General features: G+C 43.6%; 1 protein-coding gene across 1 annotated transcript in view; it reads right to left on the bottom strand.

Moving 5' to 3' along the window:
• LOC135373059 (xaa-Arg dipeptidase-like) overlaps positions 1-14,729 on the bottom strand; it is a 41,767-nt gene extending 27,038 nt beyond the window's left edge. Inside the window, exons 1-4 of the mRNA XM_064606363.1 lie at positions 14,469-14,729; positions 13,813-13,964; positions 7,591-7,740; positions 4,562-4,703 (exon numbers count right to left, since the gene is read on the bottom strand). Of these exons, the coding sequence (XP_064462433.1) occupies positions 4,562-4,703; positions 7,591-7,740; positions 13,813-13,964; positions 14,469-14,685 (661 nt within the window). The 5' untranslated portion in view covers positions 14,686-14,729. The remainder of the gene's footprint in view (positions 1-4,561; positions 4,704-7,590; positions 7,741-13,812; positions 13,965-14,468) is intronic.
• Positions 14,730-15,075: the final 346 nt, after the last annotated feature.

Here is a 15,075-nt window from a genome sequence, read left to right as displayed (position 1 = left end):
TGCCATAATAGCGGACGTGCAGAAGGCATTCTTGCAGATTGGCATAAAGGAAGAGGACAGAGACGTCCTTCGGTTCCTATGGTTTTCTACATCTCCAACCCCTGGCCACGAGATGTCTCCGGTGGAAGAATGGAGAATGACTGCTATACCTTTTGGGACAGCAGCGAGTCTGTTACTACTAGCGGCAACCCTCTCCCATCATCTCAGACTTACGAAGGAGGAATTCCCCCAGACTTCAACAGTGCTAGAGAGCTCCATGTATGTTGATGACATGATTACCGAAGCTGCAACATTGCAGGAAGCGCTACGCATCTGTTCTGAATCAAGTGATATTTTCAAAAGGGCAGGGATGGAGCTGGGCAAATGGGCGTCTAGCTCTAAGGCACTAAACAATGTGTTTGAGGAACATACCGCAAAAAACGTGACCTGCGCACTGGGCACAAGTGCTGAAACAAAGGTGCTTGGAGTCGTTTGGAACAGAGAAGGTGACCTGTTCAAATTCGACATCTCTGCCATCGATGAGTTCCTCACGAGTCCAAAAACACAAAACGATTTTTGCTTCGAGCAAAGGCTAGAATATTTGACTCTTTGGGATTTCTCTCTCCATTCGTGATCCGCGTGAAGATACTGTTTCAAAAGTTCTGGGAACTCGGAATCGATTGGGACTGTGAACTACCATATGATCTCAGCTCAGAGTGGGACACGTGGTGCCAAGATTTTTCGAAGCTGAGCCTGCTACATATGCAGCGGTGTCTGATTCCTATCAGCGAGCAGACTCGGTACACTATCTAGCTTCACGTGTTCACCGATGCCAGTCCGCATGCGTACGGGGCTGCTGTGTACCTGCGAGTGCGGACTGAGACTGGACAAGTGCACGTGAACCTCATGCTCGCGAAGGCACGAGTAGCACCCATCAAACGTCTCACGTTGCCACGACTCGAATTAATGGGGGCCCTGATTGGAGCTAGGCTACTCAGTTACGCGGCAGGTATTCTCCACGCGCCTGCAGCTGAATATCACATGTGGACGGACTCCACAATAGCGCTAAGCTGGATCAGATCGTCAGCGAACAGATGGAAGCCCTTTGTGAGCAACGGGGTTACTGAAATCCAAAGCATCACCGATCCAGCGAGATGGAGACATTGTCCCGGCCACTGCAATCTGGTCGACTTGAAAACAAGAGGCATCACAGCTGGAATCTGTTTCGAGCTCATTGTGGTGGAGAGGACCGGAATGGCTTCAGCGAGAAGAGGGAGGCTGGCCGGAGCCTTACGCTCACACGGCCCCTGACGACAGAGCAGTGGAAGTTGTCGATGAAGAACGAGTGGGAGCATCCTCACCACCACCTTATCTTATATTGGGTGTGGCAGATATTGAAGATATTGATATTGCAACTTGAGCACTTCAGCAAGCTATCGAGGGTATTGAGAGTGACCGCATGGGTCATGAGGTTTGTGGTGAAATGCCGCCCAGCTGAGGATGCACCCATTGGACCACTCACCACCGAGGAAATAAGAGCAGCGCACATGTCCTGGATACACAGCATGCAACTGAACAATACCAACCAGAAATTCACGTGCTCGGTAAGCAGCGCTCAGTTAGTCCTGAATCCTTCCTCGACGACGGGGAGTGCCGCGAGTGACAGGATGACTGCAACAAGGACAGCTGGAACCAGCAGTTCGGCACCCCGTCATTCTACCTCCACGACATGGCTTCACGGAGCTCCTGATTCAGAGCGCACACTGTCGCATTTAGCACGGAGGAGTGTTGGAGACTATGACAGAGATAAGAGAAATGTATTGGATACCGAGGTGACAACAGGTTGTGAAACAGGTAGTAAGGAGATGTACAGTCGGCTGCAGGTACAAACTGCAGCCTGCGCCAGGCTCCCACGGCCCCTTTACCCGGTGAGCGAATCACACATCCCTTTGCCGTCGTGGGCATTGATTTCGCGGGACCTTTGTATGTGAAGACGGCCGTCAGAGACGCAAAGAGTTATATCGCTTTATTTACATTCGCTGGAACGAGGCTATATAATTATGCAATATTTTGCCCACACAGTAAGAAATAGTGGTTCTTCCATTGCAAATTGTGTCTTATGTGTGTCACAAGATTTTAACTTACTCGATATGTCACGGACGGTTCATGGTTCAATTTCAAATAGTTCGATTCATGCACATGGATTATGTACATAAGGACAGTGGGGACAAACCCTGAAATGCAGTTTCCACAGTGGGACATTCACTTAGCCCCATGCATTTAGACTAATGGTTGTGGCAATTCATTCGGTCCCCAAAATGAGCGAGGTTGCTCACGCTGAATAAATTTAATCCTTTGTGAATCATCCATTGCGATACTCCTTAGTGATGTTACAACTCCTGTTTTTCTTAAAGTGACATGAAAATCTTTGTCACACTCTACGTAGCATAATATAAATTTCTCCCACAGTCAATAATTAGGGTAGGCGTGAACCGTTGTTTGGACCAGTTACTTTTTTTTCTTTTTGACGTTTTAGTTCCAGTACAGCTCCAAGATGGCACCGATTGATTCAGTTCGGTTCAGTTCCAGTTCGGCTAAAAATAACGGTTTATTGGTCCGGTTCGACTCTCTGCAAAAAGCTGCCAAAATAAGCATGCAACCGTACACTGAAAATCTTGGAAATATGCTGTAAAAATCCTCAGTACAGTAAACCCCCGCTAACTCGAAGTCGTAAAAACTGGAAAAAATTTCTAGATAAGCGGGGTTTCGAGTTAAGCGAACGGCGAAAATTACATTGCCACGATGTTACCACAATGCACTATGTTATGAAATGAAAAAAAAGCGTTCCTACAGTAATAGGGCTCGTAAACAATTTCGAAGCCATTTATTTTTTAACATAATCCGAGACGGAATAACTCCGTAATAGCAATCTGCTATTGCAAAATGCAATCTGCAAATCAATCTGCAAAATGCAATCTGCTTGACATTCGCGTCCGGGAACAAGAAAGAATCTTCAAGCACTTCAATGCAACGCATGAGACACTCCGCCTGGCACATCACTTCCGTGACCACACTCGACGATTTCAGTATCACTCAGTTCACCGCTACTGGAACATCGCCATCGTAAAGCGCATAGTCCTCGATGTTCAAGTCCTCTAAGTCATCTCCCCACAACATGCAAGGCTCATCACGTCGTTGCACAATTCATCACAGCCACTGAACTAGTCTGCTGGCTCTGGTGCGACGGTGGAAGACCAGAAACCCGCATGAATGAAACAATTTACGATAATGGCTCGATGAACTTGCTGCCAGGCCTTTGATAAATGCAACCTCCGCTACAACGCCAGAGACTTCTATGTGCGTTGTTCAGCCATCACGCCGCGAAGAACGAAACGAAACCGAGACCTAAGACGCTCGGACGAATGCAGAGGGGGAGGAGGAGTGATGTTGGGTGGAAAGGGGAGTGCGGTCTGCCTGCCACAGCTAGCGGCATTTTGCAAGGATGAGAGTGAGTCACAAGGACTGAAAGGCTTTGACCTGGACCTAGCCTGGGGGACCGAAGAATGCACGTTACCAGCCGTAGGGACGCTGACCTACCGGTGATGGAATTTCGAGATATCCGTACTCGGGCAAAAAAAAAGCGTAGACTTAAAAGGGCCCAAATACATAGGAAGCATTGGGACGAGGATCGGGATGCAAAAAAAAATTCGAGATAACCGATGTTTCGAGATGAGCGAGTTCGAGTTAACGAGGGATTACTGTATATGAAATGTTTTCCATTGTTTTTGGTATGAAAGCGATGCACCAATGCCTATCTAAAAAAATTTGTATATTATTATAGATAACACAGTTTAAATAAAGCCACTTTCATTCTACAGCGTGCAACAAAGAATACTTGCACCGCAGATATAAGTCATGGAGCTGAAGGCTCTGCATTCGTAATTGATGAAATAGCAGGAACGCAGCATGGCTGGTGCATGAAACCCATGACAAAACAAGCCTGAGCATGGGCAACATGAAGAGCACTAACATACATGTCCGCGTTTTTCATGTTACCCAGGCTTATTTCATCATTTGCGTTCAACGCTGCAACATGCCGATTAAAATGTGAATGCAGCCTGTCTTCGTAACAGTCATGGGGCAAAGGTGAAGTGTGGCCAATCAGCTATGCATGCAGGGGAGGATGGAGCAGACAGGGTACAGGCTAAACACCGCACCGAACCGAAACGTGGCAATATTTTATTCAGACCAGAATTCTCGCGAAAGACCACCCAATGCCATCCTGAAAGCTGCAAAACCATTTCTAAAAAAAGAAGAAATAAGCTCTCGCACCTGAAAATATGGCAAAATATGCACTGTTCATGCACTTTCAAGCAAAATGCGCCACAACGCGCAAAGCATGCATTTATATGCACCATAGAACACTTCTGATCAGTCCCAAACCAAGACCAAAGGGTTTTTCCATCGTCCAGGTATGAAACCAAATCGAGAAAAAAACGTGCATTTGCATGACAATCTGCACTCTACGCATCACGCACACTTTCAATGTTTCCCTCGACACAATGAACTGAACTTTCGTTACCATGTATTCGGCAGTGCGGTTTGATATGCTGGCGTAGATAAGCCAAGCTGTTATAGCAAGCTACAGCAGCATCCAAGGCGTTTGTGCCTTCCCAAGGGTAGCCAGAGGCATGTGCTGCCTTTCCCGTGTATTCTATACAAATCTAAAGAAAGAAAGAAAAATTATTGCAATGTGTTATCAATTGTGCAGAATCCACTGCACCTGGATAGGGCAGCACTGGCAGCACACGAGCAATGCACTATAACTACTCAGGATTCTGAAGATAATTGCAGTGCTGCGAGGAAGTGATAGAATATAACAGCAAACAACAGCTTTAGTTATCTGTACTTCCTACATGCTCCCACAGGAATAAAAATGTCCACAAGTCTGCAGCGACAGACAGAAAGGAACATTGCACCCCACAGTCTACATGGCTAAACCCAAGGCACACATACTCTACCACACCGATGGCAGTCACTTCCTATGGTACATTAAGAGACTAAAACAAACCTGCATCACCTCAGTGTAAATAATCAAATAATATATAATAAATAAATCGAGATGAATAATTACTCGTACGCCATCAAGCTCACCTGGCCCAGTTGTACACATCTACCATTGCGTAACAGAAGGTTCCTCAAACTCGCACTGGTGCAATGACTGAGAACCACTTTTGTAAACAATAACTCAAATAACAAGTATACGAAACATATCTGAAACTTCAGCATTCTTTTCACCTACGTTTGACCAGTTTTAGGGCTGTATCATTAGTTGTCTAGGTCAGTTGCAGGAAGAAACAAGCATATTTGTGAAAGACAAACATCTGCAGTTGCTCTTTCTTTCCCAAGAATGAATGGAACCGTATCGGGTGTTTTAAATGAGAAATACCTTCTTGTCTGTTTCATTATTGTTGAAACTGTCTGGTATGTGAGTAACTTGGGTCTATGTACCAATAGAGGATATAGAAATTACCGTGTGCCTGTCATAACAACTGCTGCTCTTTTGACCTTTTTCATGTCTATTTTTGATATTTTAACATATTTTGTGTGTATTTTCCTCTTTATTGTTTATACCTTCTTCCTTTTTATTAATTTCTCGTACTTTGTTATACGGTGTTGTCTGTACATGATATTGATATGGCTGCTGTTGTGTGTGCCAATAGTAAGGCCCTTGAGGCTGCTCTTGGGGACAAATAAAACACTGTTATTATTAAAACTCTCTCTCTTATTATCCCCAGTAAAGTAATGCCACTGGCGGTGTGGCATATGGACATAAACAAAACATGTCTTTCTCTTCACTCCAGAAATTAAATTGTGCAATCTAAAGGGTCATGCAGAGAACAAGATACTGGAGAGAGGCCACCTCATAAAATTGGGGCGATCAAGTTCAAAGGCAGAAAGGTCGAGTCACTAGGTAAAGTCGGGGCTGCCTGATCATGAAAGAAATTGGAGATTACAAAAATTGGGTAGCGAAAATTAAAGTGATGGAACTGACAAGCTTCCTGTAGCAGCTCTTGGAACAGGAAAAATCCAGTTTAGTAGCAGCTTTTACAGTCCATGGAGCAGAGCGTACAAACTCACGATTTCCTTGCATATGGTGAAAGCGCTGTTCTATACCACAAACTTGTCGTTGCTATGAGATTGAAAAAAGCACAAGCCTCGTGTGCTGTCATGCAGCCAAATAGAAAACATCCCAAACACACAACCCATCATTCATTTAGAGAAAGGACGAAGCAGTAAATTTTACATGAAAGGTTACAGTTTCTCAGGTCTTCAAGGTTTGGAAGAGTTGGAGCGCGAGGAACACGTTCGAGCACCGTCACATTTCGAATGTGGTGACGACACAGACAGGACTACGTGTGTGATATTACGTACACGAAACTGTATGCCCTCATGAGACCCGCTCGCTATTAGGAATTACAGTGTGTATCGCTTAGCAAGTTTGAACTTTGTTACAATGTGTCACTAAGCACAACACAGTGGGCTTTGTATGCACAGCGAACACGTGTCAGGCCTTTGAATCAATACAATGTACCAAAATAAATGTTATTTTAGCCAAGAGTAGCTCTAATTATTTGGGAATAGCAAATAACTGGGCATCAGGCATGAAAATTGGAAGAACTCAATGGTAGCTAGGACCGGCCAAAAGGCGAACCAAACAGGAAGACTCCCGATTGGCCAACTGGTATGCATAATGTCGTATTTTCATTGGTCCTGTGCCCAGTGCTGTGCGAATTATCTCAGCATGGTCTCGGCTCATGCCATGGAAGGATTCTTCCGAAAAGTGTCGCCACAATGGAAAGAGCAACGTACAACTTTCAGTTTCGTTTTCACTTTCATTGCACATCTGGCAGTTCCTTTTGGAGCAGACATGGTGCAATAAGTCAGAAAAACACTCGTTAGTAGCAGCATGTAGCAGGGTCCGCTTTTTGGCACCGCAGTTCCATCACTGAAATTAAGCTCAATATAAAGAGGTTAAAAACATGTTGAACATATGCTTGATTGCAATAACTCCTCACAACTGATGACACACAAAGATAAAATGACATGAAGGGGGGGCTGAAACTCACAAAATTTTGCGACTGCAAGCAATAGAATAGTTCAGAAAATCCCAAAGGGCTTAGCGTCACTTTGAACTGTGCGAGTTCATTAATTCGAAAGAAACAGGTGGCCTCCAAACCGTTCCAAATTCTCCCCTACCGGTCGATTGTCACTGACGTGTCAAGGTCAGCGAAAGCAAAATGTGAAGGCTTTGTTACCCGCTCAGCAGCGTCCAGGATGCATTGAGTGCACCACAGAGCACTGGGATTTTCTCAACTCGTCGATTATACAGTTTTCATTTTTGCATAAATGTCGAAACTGCCGCTTCCACAAGGCAATTGTAGAAGCATAGAGTGATACATACACAATATAGGCAATTAAGAAACTGATCCTTTGAGACCATAGGGTATGAAGAATTGACAATTTTAACGTGTCCCTTCTTCGAAGCTCTTTTTTATGACTTTACAATGTACAACATGCAGCCAAAGGAGACTTGGAAGGCATACTCACATGTCCTACTCCTATGAAGAGTGGACATAACTCGTTGCTTCTGCTAGGATGCACCATCATGGCAACATCAATGTCATTGAACGCTCCAGCAGCAATCAGGTCTTTTTTCCCACCATCTCTTTCTTCAGCTGGTGTTCCCAACACAACGACCTGACAAGGATGCAGGAGTACGTATGGATAAATGCTTTGGATGTTCCTCCATAGAGGAACATACTACAGCTTCAAATTATGTTACGTAACTGTCAAACAGCACCAAGTTTTTCTCCTATCTCTGGTTAGCTATGCTGTAGAGTATGTCAAATGCATCTCAAATACTTCATCGCCCAGTAACATAGCAAGAGAACCAATACACATCTGCATTGCACCAACACTAATATTACTCCAATGGTTGGAATGTGGTTGTTACTGAACTTTACAAGCCAATCCCGTTACACATATCTGCTATCATCAACATCTTATTTTTTGTTTATTCTTTTAAAAGGGTAACACTCTGAAAGACCCAATATTCCACACGAGCTAAAGCCACCTTCCAGTAAAGTGGACCTGACTTAGTAGCATGCTGTATGTTGAGGCAGATTAGCTATGTTTGCTATATTAGATAACCACCTCTTATTATTGAAGGTCTTGATATAAGGTTATACATATAAGGTTATATAGGTTAACATTACATTATTTTGTAGTGTACTGCTACAAGTAAAGCCAGCTATAAAGTTACAAAAGCCAGATATGTCATGCAGATCAAATGCAAATTCAAATGCAATCTACACTGTATTGCAAATATTATGCAATCAACTTATGTCACTGCTTCACAAAGCTGTCTTATATTGATTGTGGCTGATGAGAAAATCCAAAAGTTTGAGTTAAGTTAAATCCCAAGATGGTCAAACATGAGCACTTTGTGTGGAGTGCACAGTACAGCCAGTTTAATATTTTAGCCATGTTGGTTGACCAGAACCCGCAGAACACCTTGCATGAAATGTTTTTCTCTTCACTTCTTTTATGTTTGTTTCCTTTTTCAACACACGATGCATCATCACTACGGATAGGAATGGCTGCTCATTATGCTGTGAAAGAAGCGCAATTAAAACTATCCTCAATTTCTTTACGAGAACATCAGAATGAATTTTAAGAATTGTGATCTCTCTTTCTACTCTGGCAATCTGGGCACCTCGACCTTTGGGTCTTGGGTGATGGCTGATCCCATGTAGTGGATATACAGGGTGTCTCTTGTAACGTGTCAATAAATTTTTTTTAAAGAGAGCAATAAAAGAAAAAACACTGGCTACTTTTCTGCTACTTGAGTTACAAACAGGTGATACTTTTGATGTAGCACCTGTTTGTAACTCAAGTAGCAGAAAAGTAACGGGCGTTTTTCTTTTATTGCTCTCTTCCAATAAAATTTATTGACACGTTACAAGAGACATCCAGTATTAGCCCTCTGTGAGCACAACAATACAGAATAGCATTTTACTCTCCTCACAGGTTGCAGTAGGCTGAGGGGCAAGCTTAAAAAGTGCTTGGACACATTTATGGCCAAAATCGTACTCAATGCAACACACAAGCTGTGGCCTTTGACCCGACTTGAGCACCTGGTGACAAGATATGAAGCGGGTCAGATAAACCACCGTTTGAGGTTGTGGTAGCTTAAGCTTTGCATTCGTCCCTTCCATGTTTCATTGTCTCAACTATTATTAAGTTATTTGAGAATGATGCTGCCAACCACAAACACGTTTGTCTGCGTGAATGTTAGAGCGTCTGGCAACAAAGTTTGAGAGATTGTGTCAAGGGTGAGCGTGTCTCTCTGTGTTTCCAAGCGTAGCTTTGTGCACTGGTAAGAAGGTAGTGGGGAGATGTCAGTGGCATAGCCAGAGAGGGTTCAGCACCCCCAAATTGTACCTTTGGTAGCACATTTGGGACAAGGAAATGAGGGTGAATTCCTCCTCCCCAATGTAAAGTCTCCTAGAGCTCATCCCGAAACATTTCTCTGGCTACACCACTGAGCAGGGTTGTAACAAAATCAAAAAGCGATCTATTTGGCTCAGACAGAATTTGTTTAATTACCGATAAAGGGGTATTCAGGAAAACAGACAACATGCCTGCAAAACTTTGTGACACAGAGCCATGAAGAGATGGATTGATCCGAGGTCACTAATGTAATGGACAGAGAGCTGGAGAGATCTGTAAAAAGCACTGTTGAGGTTCTAAAGTAAATATCAATTGCTCCTAGCAAACTGTAAGAAATCAGCTACTATGAGATTATGTAACAGTGCATGTAAGGCCACATTTTCTAGCCAGTATCAATATACAGGGTGTTTGCTCTAACGCGTCCAGAAATTATATTTAAAGCAGGGTGTCAAACCGAAACGTTTTTCGTTCCGGTTTTCGTTCCGGTTACATCATAAACGATCCGGTACCGGTTCTGCTCCGGAGCAAAAAAATAACGGTTCATACCGGTTTTTAACCGGTTCCGCTTCTGCTGGGAATATTTACAAAAAAATCAATGTTACAAAATGTAAATCCGTTTATTCCGCATACATGGTATTTAATATTAATAGACAGCTGTGCAATTGGTAGCTCCTGGTTCCTGTAGGTTACTGTCTGTTCAAATCGGCTTTCTCCTTTCTTGAAGCACATGCTACAAACGGACTTGTTTGTCGTGATGTCATACGTAAAGTAATTTCTTGCTGGGTTGGAGCGATCGCGTCCCATCCGAATGTCTGTTGCTACTGTCTAGCCAGCAAGCACCACCGCACGAGTACGACGCAAATCGAGGAACACCTTCACTCACAAACGCGCTCGACGGCTCCGTTTTATTTTCTTCGTGTCCTGTCCACAAAAGAGTTGCCACTTCGCACGGGCTTGCCCTCGCGTATACATAAATGTATCCAACTTAGCTGCTCTCAAACAAGGGACGCGTTGCGCGACATTACCGATAAAGAAGCCGTGATGCAGCCCCCTTGGGTCGCTGTTTAGTTGAGGAGAGTTTGCGGGGATCAAATTAGAACGAACAGTACAGCACATTGCTAGAGTGTCACATGTACCTCTAAGTCTGTGTGCGTGCGCGAACGATAAACCAAAGGGAGCCTAAGGGTCATAGTATACCGACATACATTCCACCGTAACCGTAACCCTCGTATGGCACCCATGACATGACTTCAGAGCACACGACGCCTGTTTCATTCGCCTATCCGTAGTCCAAACCGGCGAAGTTTTTTTTTTTGGACCAAAACCATTAAATATAATTTTCGGTTTCCCTCCTGAGCGAAAAAAACGTATACGGTTTCGATACTATTCCGGTTCGCACCAAAATAGTGTTTTTTTTTGGTTTTCACTTCGCTCCGACACCCTGATTTAAAGCGAGCGATAAAAGAAAAGCAAGTGGTACTTTTCTGCCACTTGAGTAAGAAACAGGTATTGCTTCACTAGTAGCACCTGTTTCTTAGTCGAGTAGCTGAAAAGTAGCTCTCATTTCTCTTCTATTGCTCGCTTTAAATAAAATTTCTGGACACGTTACAGCAAACACCCTCTATCGGTCCAGTCAAGGTTGCAAAATTGAAGAGGAATGGAGAAGGTAAAACTAGTCTTTCCTCTGCAGCACACAAACAGTTTATTTCAATCCTTGAAAGCAAGTGTGCTTATGCAGTTGACACTGTACCTGCTTGTCACGTGTGCTTACTTGACGTTTGTAGCATTCATTTATTATTCTGTGCAATGTCCAAATAACAATTAAAAAAATACTTGTCATGTTTTGCACCTTCCTTCCAAATTTTGGATTGTTTTGTGCTCTCAATTGACTTTTTTTCAGAACTCCTTGTACGAACACGCTGGAGTGTCTATTACCTTGGAAGCGCCAGACAAGGTGATCTCCGTATTCAATACTTTGGCACTGGATGAGGCCACTGGGGAGACTGCACAAACTCATCTTTCCCACACAGAGAGCTGTTTTCATCCTCTATGCTACCCACGTGGGTCCGTTTTAAAGAACACCGAGGGTGGTTCACTGGAGAGTCTCTAGAACACTGTGCAAGCGTGAAAAAGGTCCACGAAAACAACTATTTAGTTGTTCATTTAAACCTTTATGAACCTTGGTGAATTAAATAGCAATTAAAATTGTGATTTAAACTGGGACCATGTAGAATGGTCAACTCTAGAGGGTAACTAGCATCTGCTATAAGAAACTGGAAGGTCCTACTGCTGGTGCTTTCTCACCAACTGTCATCATTTATACCAATATCTGTTTGTAGACGAGGAGTATATGCATGTACAGGAGCTGGGACAAGTTATAAAGGTCATTGCCAGACACGAGATAAAGTGGGGTTGCTGTAGAACAGAAATAAGAGCTGCTTCTGTGCACACACAAACCGTAATTTTCCATGTATAACACGCATCATGTGTAACATGCACGCGTTGATTGCAACAGGATTTTGACGCATTATCACGCTGTGTGTCATACAGGGTGATTGGCGGTCTGTATCGACGTATAGCACACACTCATAGATAACATGCACAGCCTATTTTTTCAACTTTTTGGTGAAAACGCGTATGTTATACACAGAAAATTACGGCACTCTGTCCCGCAGATATCTAGTGGTATGTCTGGCAGGATTCATATCTTATCACTAGGTGCTCAAATCACACAAGAGTCCACAGTGTTGCACTTCGGTACGATTTTTGGTTGTAGGCCCACGAGAAGATAACAGGCTATTTTGCTTCAGCCAACACTTATCCCTTGCAGAACTACCCTTCCAAAAAGATGATAAATGTGACATATTTTCTAGATATATGCCAAGGGTAATAAAATGCACGAGCTGTGGGGGTAATAAAATATGAGGTCAGTGAAAACTTGCAGGGATGCATTTTATTGCTCGGTGATATGGCCAGGTAAATTGCTTTCCCTCCAACAGCCCCGCAAATTTAGTCTGTGCAGACAACTAATCGGCCGCAATGCTGACGTTATACAAGTCAGAAGATAAAAAACAATTACAAAAAAGGGGGATATGGTTGTGGCAGCCATGGGATAATGCTGTGTTTCTCATCAACACAGAAGTGCTATTATCCTACTGACCCACATCCTCAATGAAGGTAACAATTTTAACTGATATATGGTGGTTATCGAAACTTGTGTTGGGTTTGTACCCTTTGTAGGTTCCAACCTCAGAACAAGTACTTTCCAACATAGAACAATTATCACCTACAGATTGTGATGTATGCTTCTTATTGTTACCCATTGATCTTTTTTTTTAATTGTGGACTAACGTAATAACTAGGGCCTGGAACTGAAGCCTTTGCGTTCCTTCCTTGGAACCATATAAATACCCAAATTGTCCAAAACTTTCTTAGGCACAGTCATTTTGTCATCACCGTGAGATGTGTTCACATCAAGGTTATTCTGGGGAGCATGCATACCCAATGCGCACCCAGGCATTCCTGTTCGCCATTGCAATATGCCACCATAGCCATACTCCAGTTTTAAAAAGTGCACACACACATAAACACGCATTTTTACGTGGGCAAAACATTCCTGTGTTGCCAGTTAAGAGCACCATGCACCACGAAAATGTGTGCTACGTCGCTGGATGATATTCCGACAAATAGCTCGTCTATGCCATGTACAGACAGCTCTTCACTGTGCTGTTCATTGCCTTCGAGAACGGCACTCACAGACAGCAATACTTTGATTTCCTTATTTTTTATCAAGCACAACTTCAACTCGCTGATTACTTTTCACACGTGCTGCGTTCAGAAGTTGGTTGTGGATGCTAGTGGTGCTATCCAAATCCACTGATTGTGTAGTATGTAGCAGCCTAAAATGCAGCATAGTAGCTTAGATGTACAGTTGTGTGTTTAGGCTTTGGGCCAATGACCTCTCCTTTGAAATAATGTGGGAACTGGCAGAACAAGAGGAATTCAAAAGTTAAATTGTTCTAATGGGGGCAAAATATGACATAATATGCAACCATCATATTATATGATGATGAGGAAGAAATATGCGATTATATGACATACAAAAGATTGTAGAATTGTGTCGTTGTGATAGGTAATGTGTGGAGAAACGTTATGATATTGGTTAGAATGCATTCAAAAAACATACCATTTTGCATCAACTCCAGGGCCCTAACAATAACATTTCTATGGGCCTAGCAAAAAAAAAAAAAAAACATATATATGACAGCGGACACACATAGTAAACAAAGCTAGCAGCACTCTTGTGCTGTCCTGTACCTTTCCTGCAAGGTTGGGGTCGGACTGCAGCGTTTCTTTGACTGCAACACCAGCTGCAAATCCTGCCTCTGCTATTAAGTTGTGTCCACAAGCATGCCCAACTACTGGAAGTGCGTCGTATTCGCAAATGATGCACACCACTGGTCCATTTCCTGTGTTGTGTTGTGGAAAACATGAATACACCATCTGTACATTTTACCTCGACGAGGTGGGAAAGGTAAAGTCTGGCACCCTGCGCTAGTAATCCCGCTATATCGCCAATTTCTGATCGCTTACTCTATTACACAAATGGAGTGATTTTATATCGTGCTGTCATGCTTAGAAGCAGAGATTCTGAGTTGTGCATGAAATACGCTGTCTTATCACATGAGAATCTATCATGTGGCCTGTTTAGCTCTCTATTGCACCACAAAGTTAGGGGACAAATGGATGCGGTGATGAAATTTCACTGTGCATTCAGGTTTAATTGCTGTCCGCTAGCACGTTTCCTGGCTCAACTGTAGCATGCAATCTGCTATTACCTATTTAGACTATCTTTCGATAGTTTGGCGATGGAAACAGGAATTGAGAAGAGTGAGCAAGATTCATACGATGCGCACTTATGCTCCGACCAAAATATGACAAAACGACGGTGTCTAGCTGTACAGAAGACGTACCTCCACTTCCGAACTCCGCCCGGAACGCAGTCTTCAAATTATAATGCCTCTGCACCTCGAAGCCCTCGTCCTCGAGCGCTTTACAAAGGCAGTCATGAGCTTGCACCTCTTCATAGAAAAGTTCCGGATTGCTCCAGATCTGCTGGCTAATAAGGTTGAACTTCTCCTGTTGTTTGTCAATGGCTGCAACGACGATATCATGTACCGAGCTCGACATCCTTACCCAGCGGACGCAAAACAGAAGTGGCTGTTTGCTGTTTCCTGTGTGGATTCGGATTCGGCAGATTCGGTAACAAGACGCTAGATCCTGAGGGTATTATGTATCATCCGCATCACATACTTCCGCGCAAAAATGTAGCTCCTACTTTTTATTGGCTGCTGTATGGGACGATGATGATGATGTTCCTATCGCGTGGCTGTGCTATGGTGGGCTAGAAGGCTAGAAAGACTGATGTGCTTACCGCCATATTCAATACATGGAATGCGTGATGCTCCTGTTTTGAAGCCAAGCTCCCGAGCTCCGGCGCTATGCGCTCGCTGCGAACCAAGCGGGTTCTCGTTGAACTAGTCCAACACGTGCCGTGTGTGACGGTGTATGTGTGCTTGA

The sequence above is a fragment of the Ornithodoros turicata genome, unplaced genomic scaffold (assembly GCF_037126465.1).
Source record: "Ornithodoros turicata isolate Travis unplaced genomic scaffold, ASM3712646v1 Chromosome20, whole genome shotgun sequence".
Classification (NCBI taxonomy): Eukaryota; Metazoa; Arthropoda; class Arachnida; order Ixodida; family Argasidae; genus Ornithodoros; species Ornithodoros turicata.
The sequence above is the reverse complement of the archived record's forward strand: the minus strand, read 5'-3'. Positions and strand labels throughout refer to the sequence as shown.